The 19,532-nt window shown below is 36.7% G+C and overlaps 2 protein-coding genes across 7 annotated transcripts; both read right to left on the reverse strand.

Moving 5' to 3' along the window:
• Window positions 1–58: 58 nt before the first annotated feature.
• LOC122015284 (protein MLN51 homolog) lies at window positions 59–6,360 on the reverse strand. Its single transcript, XM_042572094.1, has 11 exons — window positions 5,621–6,360; window positions 4,771–4,873; window positions 4,475–4,689; window positions 3,525–4,381; window positions 2,303–2,417; window positions 1,633–1,755; window positions 1,120–1,172; window positions 969–1,011; window positions 792–859; window positions 623–710; window positions 59–169 (listed from the first exon to the last, which is right to left on the reverse strand). Exons 1-9 carry the CDS (start codon window positions 6,124–6,126, stop codon window positions 832–834), a joined length of 2,043 nt encoding a protein of 680 aa, XP_042428028.1. The 5' UTR covers window positions 6,127–6,360; the 3' UTR covers window positions 59–169; window positions 623–710; window positions 792–831.
• Window positions 6,361–9,119: 2,759 nt separating this feature from the next.
• Window positions 9,120–18,469, reverse strand: LOC122015292. 6 transcript variants are annotated; one of them, XM_042572137.1, is made up of 14 exons: window positions 18,305–18,469; window positions 17,695–17,791; window positions 17,397–17,527; window positions 17,125–17,281; window positions 16,941–17,038; window positions 16,443–16,526; window positions 16,317–16,365; window positions 16,130–16,221; window positions 14,369–14,498; window positions 14,158–14,222; window positions 12,531–14,092; window positions 10,998–11,114; window positions 10,248–10,924; window positions 9,120–9,329 (listed from the first exon to the last, which is right to left on the reverse strand). In XM_042572137.1, the coding sequence occupies exons 2-13, from the start codon at window positions 17,785–17,787 to the stop codon at window positions 10,398–10,400; spliced, it is 3,105 nt and encodes a 1,034-aa protein (XP_042428071.1). In that variant the 5' UTR covers window positions 17,788–17,791; window positions 18,305–18,469; the 3' UTR covers window positions 9,120–9,329; window positions 10,248–10,397. The 6 variants fall into 6 exon arrangements, with proteins under 6 accessions (XP_042428071.1, XP_042428056.1, XP_042428040.1 ...); XM_042572122.1 differs by having other exon boundaries at window positions 9,120–9,325; window positions 14,158–14,249; XM_042572106.1 differs by having other exon boundaries at window positions 14,158–14,249.
• Window positions 18,470–19,532: the final 1,063 nt, after the last annotated feature.

Below are 19,532 nucleotides of genomic sequence, written 5' to 3' on the forward strand. Positions count from 1 at the left end.
ATCAGTAATACTTCGTTCCAGTTACGTATTGCTTGTTCAGATTCAAACGGCGAGCGTGAACATGGAGAATAAGTTAAATTTCTTACGATAATTTGAACAAGGCCACGCCACCCATCCTGCTGCAAAATGGTGGTCTCACAACATTACAGCAAGAGCAGGTGTTAAACAGCTGCAGGATTCAAAGATTTGAGTTAAAAAAAAAAAAAATCAATGAGAAAATTAGAAAACTGGACCCTTTTTTACAATACATGTCTGTTTATCCTTTTCATGAAATATTTTCTAGCATTTCACTATTTGTCAATACCCAAAAAATAGTTTATCTTTTCTTTCCAAAATGCTCACTAAAATTTATGTTTTAAAATTTATCTTACAGATTGCAAAATGAGAGGTGAAGTGTTTTGCAAACAAAATGAAAATAAACCTTGATTGCATTTAGAAAAACAGACAAACAATAACTTGGAAGGACATTTTGACAGGAACTTTGTTCCGAAGTAAAATCCATGGAGCCCAAACATAAGTTTCCAATTTTTCATATGCAGACAAGCGAAAGTACCAAAAAAAAAAAACTTTGCATCAAAGAACATTCGATGATCAAGTGAACAGGAACTAAGCAATATTATACCTAGCATATGTAGTCGACTAAACAGCCCAATGTGCTCCTGGTCAAATTAGATGCCAAAGCAAAGACCACAGAGGGCATTGTAAAACACCTGCGGGGAGAAAAAATAGATATTCCAACAAAAGAAAGACCAAGTAGAAATGAATGGTTTGAGCAGACACCAATTCCTCACCTTAAGCTGTTATTAGGACATATTTAACCACCCATGCACATCATTGGCCAAAACTCATCTCTGAATACCTGCAAGAATATGGAAAAGAAAACAGAATAACTATCATGCTATGGAGATAACAAACAAATAATCACCATCTCTTGATGCAACTTTATATCAACATTTTTTTATGCTTACCTACGAGGCTTGCTTTGGCGTTGCCCAGAGTCCTCATTCACCTCTGATAAAAAGGAAAAAAAAAAAGAGGTAAATACAACATAAATTTAATGATGATAATAGATGAATTATTGTGGAAAATAAGGAAAACAGTATCAGCTACGTAGTATACCAGGTCTCTGGGAAGGTTTCAAAGAACTAGCAGGTTTGCTTGTACCAGTTTCCCTGAGATACATATAGTGAATGGTGAAGTTCTTATAACATAGTAAATTCCAGTATAGGCATAGAATTACGTAGAGAAAAAAAAAAGAAGGGGGGAAATAATATGGAACACTGCCTGAAACATATTAGAATACCATTCACAATATGACATCAAAGTTCCAGAGGCAGTACAACTATTCTACTAGGCTAATCAACTATATGTGCATTTGTGAAGATTGTACCAATCAAGGCACAAATTTTTTGTTCTTTAAAATTAGGAAGTCATCCGACAGCAAGTCCTTTTTGTTTTTCCATAGAAGTCAACACAAACATATCAACAGCATTCATACCATGACCCAAAACAAATAGGCAAAAGCTAACAATGCTTGGGTGAAAAATAATTTGGAACTGTAACAGAAGCAGGCATTCAGGAAGCAAATTATTCAGAACTATGTTGATATAAAAAAAAAAATGTGCATCTTACCTAGAAGGGGATGATGAAGATGTCTGTCCTGAAGGATGAGCAAAGTAGTTTCCATCAAGAGCGATGTAAGGTGGGCAGTAAGGTGGCCCTAAAGACCCAGCAGCACCTGCCAATACTGGCAACCTGGGATCCATACAGACATGAAAGAGTATCAGTTTAATACCAGTACAAAGACATAAATCAAGAAAAACAAAAATCCAGCCTCCATATGTTTTTCTGACGATAATCTAAGTCCCTTACTCTTGATAACATGAGGCATATTCTCAACACCTCAAAGTTAATTATCATACCATCAGATGATTGTTTATATGGAAGAAACAATAGGAAAACAACCATTCAAAGTACACCTGGCTCACTACGGTACCATTCCTTCAAGAATAGTCTGTTAACATGCCTAAACTACAATTGGTCAGAATAGAACAAACAGTCTATACAGGAAACCATCAAATCCAAGTCCAAAAAAGCCTTTGCAATAAGGAAATGAAAGGCCCCCAAGGGTCCATCTTATAGCTAATAATAAAAAAGTAAACAACTATGAGAAAATGAGTATGTGCCATTGCATAAAAGATAACTATTTGCATTTCATTTTGCCTTAACCATACCAGTATAGGTCAAACAGTATAGCACAGCTGTAAAAGTGAGAAAAGAAAGGAAGCAACATATTTCATACCAAGTCATTTCTGTATTGCCAAAACCAAGCTGAGGTTGAGCTACATATCCTGGAAGAGCCATACCCATTGCAGGAACCCCCATACCACCAGGATTAGGACCACCAAGTTGCATAACTTGAAACAAGCAACAAAAAATAAAATCAAGAAAGAACAAGTTTACAGATACTGCCAAAAGTGTACAAAAGTCATATAGTCACAAAAGATTAAAATGATAATTTCTTGTTTAGTTTTGAATGAAAGTTCATTCCTCAGAATAAACAGCTGATAAAAAAAGTGAAAACTTCCTATCAGACCCTTGTCAGAATACAATCTCTAATTAGTAATTCTGATAGAACTTTGTTACCTCCCTGATCACAAACTATGGAATGAAATGGAGCCAAGAGGCATCCCACGAACCATAAGAATGATACTTTACGAAGACCATGAGTAGGAGGAAAGTCAAAAGACAAGAGAGCCTTGGTCTGGTCAGTGGTCAAAGAATCACCCCAAAAGGAAAGCAACTGCTAGGCTAGCGTTCAAAACAAGTCATTCATCCAATATGTTGGGACAAAAGGAGATACAACCTCAGTTGTTCATGTGCCCATTTTATGGGATGTACATTCTAAAAATCGGCCTAGGCGGCCACCTAGGCGCTAGGTGCCTGCCAGCTGCACTAAAAACATGCTAGTTGGCCAGCAGAGGCAACCATGGCGCCTAGGTGGAATTAGGCGGCCCTAGGCGCTGATTAATCGGTCGAATCATCTAGACACCGTGGAAATAGTGTAGGTTTTTCATGATTTGTTTTAGTTTAGGCTTTTAAATTTAAATCCCAATTAAAAAAAACTGAAATGTAACCTTGAGTTTGTGTCCGATGAAAAATAAGTTGTTAAAAATTATGGAGAACAAGAAGTAAAATAAATTTGTGATATTTTATTAGTTGTGTAATTTTGAACTCATTTTAAATTTGATGTTATTGTGTTGGAGTTATAGAATGTGATTTATTATGTATTTTATGTTGATATCGTGGAATTCGCCTAGTGGCGTCTAGTCCCTACCTAGACAGCCTAGGCGCTAGGCGCAGGTCTAGCGTCCGACTAGCGCCTAGCGAATTTTAGAACCTTCATGTAATATGAAATTTGAGGAGTAATGACATTCCATCATATCAAGAAGTGGATGAAAGGAAACCCACAGCAAAGAAAGGTGTGCTTCAATAAAATAAATTCAAGAAAAAATTTGGCAGACCTGGTAAAAGTGCTGGAGTTCCAGGGAAGCTATGATCACCATTGGGAAGTCCCACAGCCCCAGTTGCCCCAATTACCTGAGCTCCACCGTACATAAAGGGTCCCTTTCCTATTCCTTGATTGTTAATCCTTGCTTTTCCAACAAGTGTGACTTCTGGCTTGGTTACACCTGAATGTGAATCAGACTGTATAATGTCAGATGAACTAGGAGGTGCAGAATCAGGAGGCGATGATGAATGATTCCTTATGCTACGAAGCTGGACCGACTGCTGGTTTGAAATTCGTGTAGCAGATTGTGCTGGAAACTGAAGTGGTCGCTGTTCTGTGGGCTTGTTTTGAGTAGCAACTCTTCCAGGTGGGCCAATTGATGACTCAGAATGTCTATTTATGCGACCAACAATACTTGATTCCCTAACTTGGACCCTAGAACTAGCAGTCTGAATTTCTTTTGATGATAATGAAGATCCTGACAGCTGGAGACCGGAGGTAGCCATAATTTTCCCTGCGGTTGACCGAAAGGAATCATCAATAAATAACTTATCAGGTCCAACAACGTCAGTCGGTGTATTCCCTCGCATTAATGAGTTTGTTTGGGATGCCATAGAATTATCTTTTGTCAGTGTAGTATATGAAATGGGCTTATTGATGCTTCCAGTATGTACGCCCCTTTTCTGAGTCAAGGATGCCATATCTTGATTAGAGGACCCAGAGGGGTAAAATGGGGGTGATGCAGAATTGAGGCTTGAGGCAAACGAGTTCTTCTTTGGAAGAACAGCGTCTGATTGAACTGTTGCCGCTTGAGAAGATGGTCTTCCAGAGGTATCATTTGATACTGAGTGGTGAGGTTTTAAAGGTAAACTGCCACGAAATTTTAGAACAATTTAGTTCCAAATTGGTACCATGCAGTAGAATGATCGCGTGTGATAAACAACAATGAAGTTAACTACTGACCGTTTGCTCTGAATTGCAGGAAAGTCTCTTTTGTTCCTCAGAATAGGTTCATAACGCCTAGGTCCTCTCCCTCTAACAGTCCTCGGGGCACGGGTTTCACTTTCAGCATCATCACGGTATGTATTGGACCTGTTTCCTCTAGTATACACATGTTCAGAGCCCCATCTTTTACCTCCACCTCGTCCCCTAAAACGGCCTCTAGACTTTGATCTTTCCTAGAACAAGTCAATTTTCATTCTCAATTAGCATAACCTCAAATGTAGGTTTCACGAAATGGGAATATGGGAAAAAAGTACCTCATGATTTCGTGTCTCGTGCAAATTCATTTCTTCAAATCTATCATGCACCCAAGCACGTTCATCTTTAGGATCCCACAGCTTTTGGCCACCAAACATTCGCCTATATAATAGTCATTAAAAAAAATGATAAGGAAAAAAAAAGTACAAATGCCAAACAAGAGAAATTTCAAGAATCAGATCAATATCAAGAAAACTAAATAAACAAGACAATGCAAAACTATTTGATCTAGACTGCAATAATCACTGGCTGCAACAAAGTTAAGTGCCTTTGAAATTTATACAGATCACTAAATAAATAAATAAAATGAAATACTATTTGATCTAGACTGATATAATCAGTGAATGCAACAAAAATGTGAGTGGGAAAAATGATTAATAAATAACCAATGATGGTAAAGAATCATAAGTAATGCATTATAAAGGAGCGAAGTAGCTTAATTATACAGTGTTTAAGGTTAAATAGCCCATTTTTCCTATATGAACTATTTCTAATCATCTAGCGGAGTGTAATCTTCAGAAAATCATGAAAGTTTCAACACAATGGAAATGATGTGAATATCTTAAATGATAGAAGCAATATGTACATTTATTATCTATTGAAAGTGATAAACTACATCTAAACAAATTGTCAGAGTGAGAGCGTCTCAATAAAATGGAATCTTTTGGGATCGAAACAACTTTCTATCAATAGTCTGGCACCAAAGTGATTGAATATCTCTGATTTATGAAGGAAAAAAAAAATTGGGGTTCATAAAGAGTAATACTAGAAACTGCAAGAAAAAAAATATTTATTACATCAGGAGCACAAATTGTGAAACTATGTTGTTTTCTGAGAAAAGAATATGACCTGCGGCGACCCCTGCCATTGTCCTGGAATCGATCATCGTGCATGTAGAAAGCCCCAGCAGTCGGCACAGCATAGGGTTCACTCTCCTTCGCCTCCTCTTCCACTGGATTCTTGTCTTCATTTTCTTCTGGTGTTCCAAGATACGTTTGTCCATCTCCATCAGGAATTGGTGCCTTTCCCAAGTCTTTGAGGCTTTCGTTTACTGGAATACTGGCAAGATTCCCACCTTTGCCTTCCACCATTTCTTCTTCCCCACCGAATTCCTCTACTCTGTCCACCAGTTCATCCTCCTCGTCGTAGTACTCCTCTTCGTCATCATAAACCTCAGCACCGCCTTGACCATCCGACTCGCCATCGGACGCCACCAGGTCTCCCGCCGGAGATTTCCCCCGCCCCTCGTATCCTTCCCCTTCCTCGTCGTCGCTCGCCTCCCTGCGACGCATCCTTGGCAGCGGTGCGTCCTCAGGATCGCTCTCATACTCCGAATCCTCTTCTTTGACAACCATCGATCTCCTCCCCTCCAAACCCTAATCAGCAATCAACGCCCCCAAAGCCCAGAACCTGAAACTCGGCGGCGAGGAAACGACCTTCACGATCAATCAAGAAAGATCCGCGCGATTCCGAAGAGAAGGATGAGAGGAGCGACAGATCCGCAATGGCTTGCCTGAGAAGAGGCGGAAACAAGATCAGGCGAGGATGTCAATCGAGGGATAGAGGCATCATTATTTTCGTCCCAAAAACGCGTTCTCCGCGATCCAAAAATCTGATCTAATCCGACCTCGTCTACCCAACACCCACACACTCCCCCAATGTGGGGTCCATTTAAAGCTCTACATTAATTGGTTGACAAAAGGGGGGCTGATCGTATTAGGGAGTCATTAAATTGTATGACACCCACTGCATGCGTGCAATCAGAACGCGCCACGTAAACTTGAACCGCTCCATCACTCTCATTGGTGACGTAAATGGAGCACCACTCTTAGCTCACGTTAAAAGGTAGATTCAAACTGCCACACCCAAATCGAACCGCAACCAGTTTCTTGATCATAAATAGATAAATTCCAATTTCACGACCATTATATATAAAAAAAACTAAAACATAATTACATCTTACTAGTTTAGTCAAAATCAGGATCAAAGCCCGAAGTTAAATTATATTAATATTTATTCCTTTTCATATTAAAAATAAATTTAACACTTATTAATAATTTTTTCTAATTATTTTTTTATAAAAAATATACACAATGACAACACTTGAACCGATAATATTAGAAAATATATTTTTTTTTAATCTTTTGGTTAAGATCAAGTATAGTATCTATTTTTATCAATTTAATATCTAATATAATAAATTAAATTAAATTTTTATGTTTAATATTTTAGATATTAATTAATGTATATTCAGAATAGTGACTAACATATAAGGGAGACATTTATCTCGATAAGATTTGAATCTCAGATCTCATGATGACAACACTCCATACCCGAGACGGATCCAGGAATTAAAAGTGGACTGGGTTGATTCTAAGTTGATTGAGTTTGCCAAGGATATTCTAGAAGGGTCCGAGTTTACTTTACGCCACATTATCATCTTACCTTTTCCTATATTTTATTAAATTTTAAACAAAATTATATACGAATTTATAAATAGAACTGTAAACAATTTATAAATAAATTAAAATTATATTTGATATATTATTTGAGATAGATTAATAACATATTTAAAATAAGATTAGAGATAAAAATTCTATTTGAAATTAATTTTATCTGGTTAATTTTAAAATAAATATATAAATAATTTTTTAATCCAACTAGAAATATAATATTTTTATCTCAAAATTAACTACGGACTTTTACTGGACGGAAATTTTTTTTATATATATTCTAATTTTCTTATAGGGAAAGAATTATTGATAGAATGAATTAATGTGTCTAAAATATTTATATAATTAAATTTATTAGTTATTATTATGTACGGTAGAAAGATCTTCTTCTTATGTGAGATGACCAAAGTTGACTTTGAGATAGAGGTGTGAAATTTTTGTCAAAGGGTTCGGCTACTGTACAGTCCAGCCCTTACATAAATCCGTCCCTGCTCCATACGTTAATCACTAGATCCATTCGAGGAGACTAATTAATGTATATTTATGTATTATATTATATACGTCCGTTTGAGAAAAATCTGAAGTCATAAGTTTCTTCATAACAGACTAACTCTCTGAGATGGCCTTCTTTAGTGTGTAATTCTTTGCAAAAGCAGTATAAAAACAACAGTTGATAAGATATTGAAGTGCCGACACGGCAACACCATGAAGTAGCAATGGACGATGGCAATGATTGTGATGATGAACGAGTTCAAAGTAGTTGCCAAACGGCATTGAGAAGAGGGCCATGCTTGTGCATAGGGTGGTGCCGAGCCAAACAGCATCGAGAAGATGACCATTTTGTACATATGCTCTTCATCCCGTCAGACGCTTTCACCAAGAACTCAAGCTGGGTAATGTTGTTGAAGTCCTCGGAACTGGCCAGGACAAAGAACTGAGGGACTTGCCATATCTTCACTACATTTCACTGTTTTGATTTTATTGTCAAAATGCAGTTAGCTATATTCAGAAAACTTGACACAAGTAAATGACTGACCTTCGCTTTTCACGTGGGAATCATCCATTTCACCATTTGAACCTAACTTAAACAAATGTCAGTTAAAGTACGCATCTATTTGACAAAGAAGACACTCAGAATTTAAGCAAAAAAAACATAACTTTATACTATTCCAACTTTATAAATTGACTATATATAATGTATATTCTTTCATCTTTTTAAGAAACAATTTTGAACCAAAGAAAACAAAATTCTCCATGAACTAACTAACCTTCACAAAGTTGTGCGCTAGTTTCATAAATTTACATGCAATCAAATATTCCAAATAGTTTATAAATCGTTACTGTTGTAGAGACTAGATCCCTTAAAGGCGTGCTACAAAACATAACCACCGCCAGTTGTAAGTATCATTGTTTCTTGTTTACCTCTTGTAGTCTTGTTCCAACCTTTCTGAACCTAATTTAACGAAAATTGGAAAAAGATATCACAACATCAACATCCAATCATCGAGCTCTGGTCACCATAAGAGCTTTCATAACAAGAGCTTCCTAAGTGACATTGGAAAACTCATGTTTCACCACTGTACTCATGTTTCATCTCAACAAGTGTTCAAATTATACATCATGTTGCTCCATTGTACGAGCATTCTTAACATAGAAATGCAATTCAAAATAGTCCAACCGAGACCTGTCGTTATTACCATAATAGCCTACATAGATAATGAGTAAGTCTACATGATAAACGCTCAAACTCTTCTATAGCTATAAATTACCTAGTATTACGTCTCAAAGAGTCAATGCATCCATTTTGATGTCGATAATAACAGAAAATAAAAACCCTCGGGCAGTAGAACAAAGCATATTGGAAAGTACCAAACAGCTTTCAGCTATACAGTTCGTTTGGCTGATAAATAGTACACTCCAATACAAAATCAGCATTACATGTATTTTTCAATCTTTCAGATTTACAAAAATATGTCAACAATCCCACCCTACGCACCATGACCGAGCAAACAAAATAAATGTCAAAATAGGGAACCTTCTGTGATGAATCTATGCTTGAGATTTGAGAACTGGATCATAAAATCATGGCAAAACCTAAGGCCTTCCTGGTTGGAAAATGGGCAGTAAATAATCAGATCACTTGGATAATAAAAATACTAAAAATGATAATATCATACTACATAAAAGAACAGAGATCGGCATTAATAAGATCAGAGGAGTAAAATATCAGACTACAACATAGACAACGAGAAAGACAAGATAATTGAACCTTAGATGATTTGATAAGGTGAGACAGCATGCCCCCAAAAACAATATACATTGATTCCATGTAATGAGGGAATCTAAGTTGTTAGAGTAATCAACAAAAACGTGTTCTCTAGTTAAGCATGAGTACAATAAATATGGTTCCAAACAAGTTGGGAAACACGATATTGCTGGCAACAATAGAATCACATTATGTTTGTCAAGATGGCAGGTAATGCAATAAGAATAAGTAGTTGCACATGTGAAATTGATGGGTAAAACAAAGAGCATCAAACTAGGCTTGACTCACTCAAACTTGTGTGAGAAAAAGTGATCTCTGTACGAGTAGCAAAGGTGTAACCTTAACCAGATTGGTTAAATAATCCAATGCTCTGAAGCTCCAGTATACCATAATTTTACTCTGCTGTAGCATAATTTAGACGAGTTTGCACAGATGATTGAGACGCGGATAAATATTTAATGGCCATCTGATGCTCCTTGGTATTACAGATATGCCTAGCATATTTTCCATTGAAGAAAATAACTTATGATTTCATTAAAACGCAAGAGAATAGTTACAGCTACCACTAGCTATTTACATTTGGGAAAATACAGCTCCAGAAGCTTAAGACAAGCAATTCATCCTTTGGAACATCAGCAATTTCAGAAGATTCCAGAAATGCAAACATGGATAACATTGATGATATCCAGATATATTTTGGTAACATTCATCTACTAATATTTTCAGTTAGTTCAAACATTTTAAAAATTGTTTATACCTGATAATGAAAGACACCATACCAAGCTCTGTTGTTTTTTATTTTTTCATCATGGCATATCAACAATCACATCTGCTCCAAGAACCAATTTTACTACCCACAGATAGAGGCATTTACGTAATCAAGTGGTCAAGATCTGAGTTACACGGTTCACATCCCAAATGCTCGGCTGTATAGATCACTTGCACTTGGCATGTGGAACTTGTTTTCAGGAGTGCTTTTGTAGTAGTCATTGAGCCCAATTCTTTCATTCCTGAAGACATCACCCATGCCCATGTCAGCAACAGTATGCAAATTATTCCAGGAATCCCAATGGCTATTTGGGTAAAGTGGATTTCTTGGTTGCTGGTGCGACAACTGTGCAAGAGGAGAAAACCTTGTATGACTTTGTGCTAAAAGTCTAGATGCAGCAAAAGCATCATTTAGTGGCCAGAATGTTTCTTCCATTTCTGGTATCCTCATGTTTTGATGAGAAGAAATCATCTGCTGTGACAGCAGGTGAAACCTTGGGTCATTATCAGAAGTGACAAATTGTGCAGGAAATGATGACTTCAATCCCAATGTTGAGTTATTTGGTTCAACAGTTATCCGGCTCTTGCCAACAGCCAATATTGCAGGATCTATAAACTCCACATCACCAGAATGACTAACTGAATGCGATTGATAATGATTTTCACCTGAAATGGAACCAAGCCAACGATTTACACACCATAAAAATATCAAAAACACACGATAGCAAAATGTACAAACCTGAGTAGGCACCATCATAAGTCTGGTTAAATCTGGTTTGAGAAGAAAACCCTGGAGGAGGTGCTCTGCTTGGAGCAGAGAATCCAGGTGGAACAGCAATCTTGGCCCTTGAAACACCTTCCAAAAAAGGGCTTTCAGTATGTAAATTAAAAACATGAAAGACACAAGTTTAGCAGAAAGGCTACCAAGCATTTGCTACAATCAAGTGAACTTTTCCTTGCATTTGAAAATAAAATGCTGAACAAATCACTTTTCGAAAGGGGATACAAGGATCAGACAGAATGGAGATGTGGAAACAGGCTAGTCAAAGCCATTTATAGGCACCACTAGTCCAGGTGTACCCCATAGATAAAAACAGATCAAACATCAAAGTCAAATCCTTGTATGCATATTTGCTTCAAGAATTACATTAAAATTGATTAGTGTATAACATAGCCTTGACCTCTAAAACAAGCATACAAATCTTGGTTTTTTCAGCAAGTAGCAACCATAAATACCTTAGTTTTCAATGATGATGAAGGTACTAAATATACATTTCAAATGAATCCTAACAATCCATTTTGGATGGAGCCTAAAAGCAATGCAAGAAACATATTCTCAAAGGAAATGATAACAATACACTCCTTCACTATACTTCCAGTTCTTTTCAAGGTTGCAAAGAAGAGTTGCAGAAGCAAAATTGATAAAGTTTTATCTTAACTGATACTGTTTCCTTGTTCAGCTTTGAAAAACAGGCAATAATATTAGAGCTTCACAAAATTGCAGTTTCAGAGAATCCCATATCCTAAAAACCTTAAAATTCCAAAACACTGAAAGCAAAATGCATTAACCGCATCTGACACACGGTGCCTGAATAACAATCATTCTAGTTCATTATGGTGCTTCCTAAGCCACACACAAAAAAAAAATCTTCCATTTCAAACAATTAAAAAAAAGAAAATGGATATATATATATACATACAGATATTATAAAACTGAAGTCTAAATTGGGTGCTGCATCAAGTCAGCTGGAATATTACAGCTAACCAAGTTAACAATCATAAAAGTATATACCACAGATTTTACTGTGTTAGATTAACGTATAATTAGATGTCCTAGGTTGCTTGAGAATTCAACCATGCATACACCAAAGACACTGTTCTCTCATGTACGCCTCCATAGCAATCATGTACTCACATGGGGAGGAAGTAGACAATGTCATAAAAGGTGGACACACAATGCAGATTTCAGACACTAAAAAAGCAAAAAAGCTAAAGGAATCTTAGACAAACATCATTGACCCTACTGCAAGGCTTACAGTCATGAAAATTTGTTGGCATATGGTTGTGCATGTAGCCATTCAGAATAATGCTGTCTAATCAGAAGGCACTTAAGTATGAACATAGTCTATTACGCCCAAATCAAAACTAGGTAAGGAGCATTAGAACAGAACAAACAAAAGTTAAATGGGAAGCTAACAAGAATGACAACCCTGGATATAGTCTCAAATATTACATACAGTAAGTTAAAAAAAAAAACATTAAATACTCTTACCACTCCTATTAGAATCATCAAAATTTTGGTCAATGGAAGGACCTGCATAATCGTTGACTTGAAAATCACTGTAAAAACTATCTTGGTACGAGTTCTGTGATGAGGAACAAAGTTTCTGCACATAATTAGATTCTCCAATGGGAGTTTCTAGAAGACTTGATTGATTTTCTTGCCTGGCAAAAGAAAATCTAGACTGATTATTGGTTGCACTTCTTGATGAACTTGATAAGCTAAATGATCCATCTTGCTTTTTTGTTTCACCCAGCAACTTAGCCAAAGAGTTAGCAGGTGATACTGATTCGTCCCATGGATCAAAGTCTAATGACAAAATATCTGATATGATGCTGCTCTCTCCTGTTTTATCTACAAAGGCATCCTTGACAGTGTTAGTTGTAGCACTCCTACCTAGAGGTCGCACACTCTCTTTGTTGAAGTTGAACTCGGAACTCCCTGAATCATTCCTGCTCAAGGAGTTTATGCATACATCAACTATTTGAGCTCCATTATGTACAGCAGAATCTTGTTCTCCCAAGGAACAATTGGTATCAATATCCACAGAACTCTCACCACCTGGTCCTTGCTTATTGCCAAGTCCATTCCACAAGGAAGTAGAACTTAAATGGCTTGTATTATTATCCTGGTTATTTAAAGAATGCAAAGAGTGGTTCTGCTCTTTCAATGGATTATCCATCTCATTCATCGCAGATATCAACTGTTGCCCTTGGGGATCATTGCTCCAATCCGATGACTCACCCATGTTCAAGGCTACAGGCTCTGAATTAAAATCTCGACTCCGGGTCAAAACAACTGAAGAGAGATTAGAGGCTAAGGTCTGATGTTGACCAATATTTATCTGTTTCATTGTCGAGCTATCCGAGCTATCAGATGAAGATCCTAAGACCAAGCTATGTACATCACCATTGATGATAGCTGAATCATGCTTAACTACAACAGGATCAGAATTGCTAAGCTGTCTAACATTACATTTAAGCATAGTGCTATTTCTCAGCATCATCTCACCACTGCTTAAATCTATGATGTTTTCCCTATCTTCAAGTGCTTCAACAAGAGGGCTTGATAAGCAACTTGAAGAAACCTGGGAAACATCTGTTGTCTCCAGGACAACCTGGGTTGGCAAATGTGATAAAGATGTAGGTTGCTGTCGGCCAGTGTTCAATTTTATAGAATCCAGACCAATGGATCTGTCATCCAAATCTTCCCTGTCTTCCTTGGGCTTCGGTGTGATAATGGTATCATCATCCCATGCAGATACTAATGGATAATCACTTTCAAAAACTGCAGCCAACGATTTAGACAGTCTTGAATCTAGCCAGTTATCAAGTTGTAATTTCTCTGATGGTGATAATACGGCATCAGCTACATTTCTTTCAGGTACCTTTGAAGTTGTAATCACTTCATCAAGATTTTCTGAAGGTTGAATTGGACTTTTCATCAGTGGAGAAGGCAAAGTAGAACTTTTGCTAGTCTCTACGTTTTGTCTGGCAAAAGTTTGAGAACATTGCGCGTTTGAAGTTATTCGACAATTCAAACCACGAAGACCCCTACAAGTGGTCAGAATATTAGTTAAAAAGATCCTTTCTCACATGTGAAGTTAAAAGCAATATACCATGAAGCAGCTGCTGGTAAACCATTGAATTTTCCAAGACTGCTATTGGGAGGAGAACCTTTGACCTGGCAGGGAGCATTATGCATGAATACCTAATTTGAAAAATAATGAGAGAGAAAAACAAAAGGCATAAGGTGGAATTGGTCTCCTAGAAGATAGCAGCAGTTCTTGTTTAAACAAGTGCATCTACTACTAAAGACTATATGCTTACATTAGAGGAACCTTTGACTGGATGCTTGTCCGAGCCTGTTCCATTAATACTGACATCATCCACTGGAGGAGGCAACAAATTTCCAGACCGTCGCTGTGAATTGTTTAAAGTAGTTTGTGGAACCCTGCTCCTGCAATGACATAAGTTAAACTAATTAATGGATTATTAACTACAGCAATACAAAAAAGTTTATAAACAGACACTAGAGCATGAGTGAAACAAAACAAAAAAAGTATGCTCAAGAAGAAAAAACAAAGGAAGTAGTTGGCTTGCCTCTAATATATGTAAAGGGCCCAAGGTAAAACACAAGTAGAAGCTTATTTATACAATTGAATATTTTTAGTGTATTCTTAGTATGCCCTTCAATAATCAACAGGCACTTGAGTATGACTTAACGGGCTGAAACAATAATGTAGTGTAGATAAATGTAGGTACTCGAGTATGACTTCCCAGGCTGATACAATAATATAGTGTCGATAAATGAATTCTTAGGGTTAGCAAGCAGCAAATACCTAGCATCCAATGCATAGAGTACCGGATTACCTTGATATAGAATTGATGCCAATGGCTTTAAAAAAATTCAAGAACACATGAAATGTACCTAATCAGTCTTTAACATCTCATAAGCCATATGGTACTAGAAAAAACACTGATATCCTACATTTCCACCTCGACTAACCTACTTGTGAATACTGACCATTAAAAACTAAGGATGATGCATACAAAAGTTTGTCTGAAGGTAAAATAGCAGGCACACAGGAGAATTGAACCAGGTGGCATATCATTGAAAGGTTGAATAACACAATCATGCAATATTTGGAATTGTACCTCAAAACACTATATCTAGATATTAGTTAGTGATATACAAGGACTAGTAGGTATGGTTAAAGGCAGACTAGCTATTGGGGACCATTGTCAGATCAAATGGTAAATCAATGGTTAGCACATATAGGCGCATACAATTCTGTTTCACTTTATGGTCTTGCTCATGCATCTCAACCAGGATACGTACTGGATCTGAATCCCTGAGGATGACAATCTACTACCTTATAACCCCTTTCATATAATGTGTGGTCGCAATAAACAGATTATTAAATTCACATAGTTAAACCAAGTGATCCACCAAGTTGCTTATGGCTCAATGATGATCTACCAAAATAACCTGTATAAATTTGATACAAAAATTCAAGATATAAGAAAGAGAATAAAACTTAACATGGTTCTTCACTTGCCGATTAGAAGCTAATTGAAATCAAAACCAGAAGGAATAGGCTGATGCGGAACAGAATTAACTAATTTATGTTAATTCCAAAAACCTGGCGCCAATTAAGAAAAAATGAAGGCAACTAAAAAAATGAGGTTAGAATGAAAACAGTTGCAAAGATAACTAATTGTTTAACCTGTTTGATATATAAAATAATTAAGGCTGAGGTAAAACTGAAGGCAATGGTAAAGTTGCTTCCGTATGACCTTGTGGTCACAGGTTTGAGTTGCAAAATCAGCCTCTTGCAATGCAGGGTAAGGTTGCATATAATAGACCTAATGTGGTCTGCCCTTCCCTAGGACCCCGCATTGATAGGAGCTTCGTTAGTAACTCCATACATCAACTACTACACACTATCAATTGAGTGATTAATGATGCATGTTGTAGTAAGATACACATTTATTAAATCCATGGGTTCAATCACAACACACAATCGCCTCTTTATACCGAGAGATCAAGAATTAAAAGTTCATGCAAATTTTGAAGGGGAGAAATACCTAGTATATGCTGAAATTGTCTCATCTTTTGTAAAGCTATCCTCTTGGCTCCCTACGTCATGCAAATACAGACAATCGGGATTGCTGCAGGTCTGAATCAAAAACAAACTCAGCTTATAAAAATTCTGCAGATAGACGAGCAGATAAATATATAACCTGTGAGAGGACAAAAGGAGATGCTACATACCAAGTTCCTCAACCATGCACGGCAATATTTTGTGGTACCAAAGCATGCTCTAAGAAAATCAAGTGTCACAGAATAAGAATTCTAAACAATAAGTTCAAGAAATCAGAGGTCAGGTTATGTGCTTACCTCAAGGTTTTACCTTCTAAAACATAATTGTGTGCTGCTTGTATGCATTGAACTGCTTCTTCCTCTTTGGCATATGTGATATACCTAAACATTAACCATTACATGAAAGGGTTAAAGCACTTCACACTAAAAAGAGGATGAAAAAATGCATGCTTGAAACAGTATCAGGACACGACTTAGCTTATCTGAATGAAAGAACAGTGAATCTCTTCGATATCATTTGGATGTCCATTAAGAATTATATAAAATTGGGGCGTATTAACTATATTTAAAAATGATTACAAAAATCTTAGTCGACAATGAAGTGAAAAAGAATGATAACAACAGTCCACAAAAGAGCTATAGCAACAAAAACTAGAAATGAATTAGGACAAGCGACCATAACCTAATAATGTTTGACATAATTAATTTCTCTGCTAATAGGTTATATCTTATATGTAAATGTCTTCATAACCAATGCAAGACACAAGCTACAGGAGTGTGTTTGATGAGACATACACGCCAAATGTTTTCTGAGGAGCGGTGCCAGCTGGACGTGAAATTGAAACCTTTAAAACTTTACCATACTGTCCGAAGTATTCCTTGCGTTCGAGAATCTGACAAACACACATATACAACCTTTCAAAAAATGTCATGTTGACAATTTGATTCATCACTATTGGTGAAAATGACATGAACATACACTTTCATCACATAAGTTTCCTGGTAATCCAGTTACGTATACAAGATTTTTTTGCATTACTCTAACACCGCTAAGGTGTTTCATAACTTCTGCAGAAATCTTTGCCTTTGTTTTGTGAGACCTTTGCTTTTTCTCAGAGTAAACCTCAGCTATTATCCTGTCTTCAGGGTAAGGAATATTCCATGCCATTTCTTAGTAAATGAGGGTTAAATGAAAATGAAAACATAGAAATGCAACAGAAAGAAAACAAAACATATGAAAACACTAGCAACCTCTCAGAAGTAGCAGCAGCTACTTTCAGGACTCTGTCCTTGTCATAAGGTGTACGACATGCTGGACATCGGGCTTCTGTGTCATCCTTTTCAGCCATTTCAATTATGTGATGCCAGCACCAAATACAAATCTATACATACCAAATACCAAATACTAATCATAATGTATGATCATATAGTTCAGTAAATATGCAGAAACTTTTGTTTTAAATAAGCTAGACGATGCCGAAAGAAATTTTAATGTATGTTCTACAGAACAAAACTTAAGTGTTTCTTCTTGCTTTGACGAAACGCATACCTCGTATCCACAATGGCAGGGCTTCAGCTGCTGGTCGGTCAGGTCCATTTCCTCCGCGCACAAAGGGCAAGTCCTTTCTCCGTCGTCACTCATGGTCCTAAGCACAACAACAATTTCAAATTCGTCAACCGTGAAACAGTACGAACGAATTACTGCTTGCTTCCAAAATCTGACCATTAGAGAAAACAGATCCCCCCTCCCCGTGAGAAAATAAATAAATAAAAAAAGTAGCTAACAAGTGAACGAATTGTCTCCAACCAACTCGAGCAGGAAAATCAAAAAACATATTCCCAAATACCCAAATCGACCTCCTTAAATCCAAATATAACTAACGAATAATCAGATCAGATCACAATAAAGAAAATCTCAACGCTTCAAACACTTTCGCTTTGGAACCGGAAAGAAATCGAAAGCCCTCAAGATCTATCCTACACAATCAAATTTTCGAAGCCGGATCAACGCAGAAGGGATAAATTCGAACTGAAGTTTTAAATCAAACAAGAACCTAGCCGGAAGACAAAATCCGAAAAACGAACACAGATCTGCAAAAATTTTACCAATCCGCTTACGATGACCTAAAAAATTTACTACCGGAGAGGAGGAAGATTACGTTGTTGGGGCGGCTTAGCACGACAGATTGGGGCGGGGAAGATCGGCTCGATGAGAGGCGAGACGACGGCGAACGAGCGAGAGAGCGACAGAACGAGGGATCGAGAAGAAACCAAACCCTTTCCTTTGGATCAATTGCTCTCTCGCTCTTTCAATTTATCGCTTTTTATTCAGTCAGTCTTATTTTTCGCCATTAATATAATAATAAGACAATTTCTCATTTTAGTCCCTATACTTTTAAAATTCGTTATTACGCGTAAACTTTATTTCCGTAGTCGAATTACCCAACCTCACCATTAACCCCTAATCGCCTTCATGTGACGCCAGGTTTACTAATTTAAATTGATTTCAAAATTACCTTACAACACATAAATCTATAATTTAAAAGGTAAAAAAAACTTGTTTTTTTGTAGTTTAGAATTTAAGAATATTTTTAGAATCATGATTTAATTTTAAATCAACTTATGCTTAACAACTATGAATTGCATTGAAAATTAATATTGCTCATTAAAAATTCATCCTTAATTTACTAAAATTAAAATTTAATCTTTAAATATAAAAAAAATTGAAAAGACATCCCGTTGCCCTGAGGCAAATTAACATGTGCCATCGACACTAGAAAATCTAGTACCACATGCGGTCCACATGGGTCATCAAAGGGAATACTTCAATCATAGAAACAAAGTCTATGGGTAAGATATAAATTGTAAAATTCTAGAGGGTAAATTAAAAAGTATCAGGGGCCAAATAAAATTTTCTCTTGAAATAATAAAATAAATAATTATTGACTGACACGCAAATGCCCTTGTTTTTGTGACAATTAACAAATCTACCCTTGCATATATTATTTTCTTTATCTAACCCACGAAGGGTCAACTCCGTATGTAAGCCCGTCGTGCCATCCAACGGGTGGGTAAACAATGGGTACGTTAAAGGATATCAAGAAGCTTGTTACATCAGTTTAGTCCGGGCGGCCGCTGCGTTTGGCATCTCCACGGAGGCTAATTAAGACATTTTATTCGTGACGTGGCGCCATGTGACTGGATTGGTGGGGTCCGTCCAAAAAGCCCTACGATATAAATTTCAGTGGACGCTTAAAAAAAATAAATAAAGAGTTCCAACTTCTTCATCATAAAAAAAAATAAAAATTAATCCTGAATAATTAAAAATAGACAGTGGGGGTGACGACGTTAGTTTATTAAATTGTTACTAATCATTTTTTAAAAAGG

The sequence above is a fragment of the Zingiber officinale genome, chromosome 1A (assembly GCF_018446385.1).
Source record: "Zingiber officinale cultivar Zhangliang chromosome 1A, Zo_v1.1, whole genome shotgun sequence".
Lineage (NCBI taxonomy): Eukaryota > Viridiplantae > Streptophyta > Magnoliopsida > Zingiberales > Zingiberaceae > Zingiber > Zingiber officinale.

Bases quoted from the DNA above. Each gene is read 5' to 3' on its own strand.
- LOC122015284 (XM_042572094.1), bottom strand. From the start codon at position 6,126: ATGGTTGTCAAAGAAGAGGATTCGGAGTATGAGAGCGATCCTGAGGAC. The intron at 4,690-4,770 runs GTACTTTTTTCC...GACTTGTTCTAG, and splicing joins ACGAGACACGAAATCATGAG to GAAAGATCAAAGTCTAGAGG. The intron at 2,418-3,524 runs GTCTGCCAAATT...GCTTGTTTCAAG, and splicing joins AACTCCAGCACTTTTACCAG to TTATGCAACTTGGTGGTCCT.
- LOC122015292 (XM_042572122.1), bottom strand. From the start codon at position 17,787: ATGAGTGACGACGGAGAAAGGACTTGCCCTTTGTGCGCGGAGGAAATG. The intron at 16,527-16,940 runs GTATGTCTCATC...GTTAATGTTTAG, and splicing joins CCTCAGAAAACATTTGGCGT to GTATATCACATATGCCAAAG. The intron at 16,222-16,316 runs GTATGTAGCATC...TTTTTGATTCAG, and splicing joins GTGCATGGTTGAGGAACTTG to ACCTGCAGCAATCCCGATTG.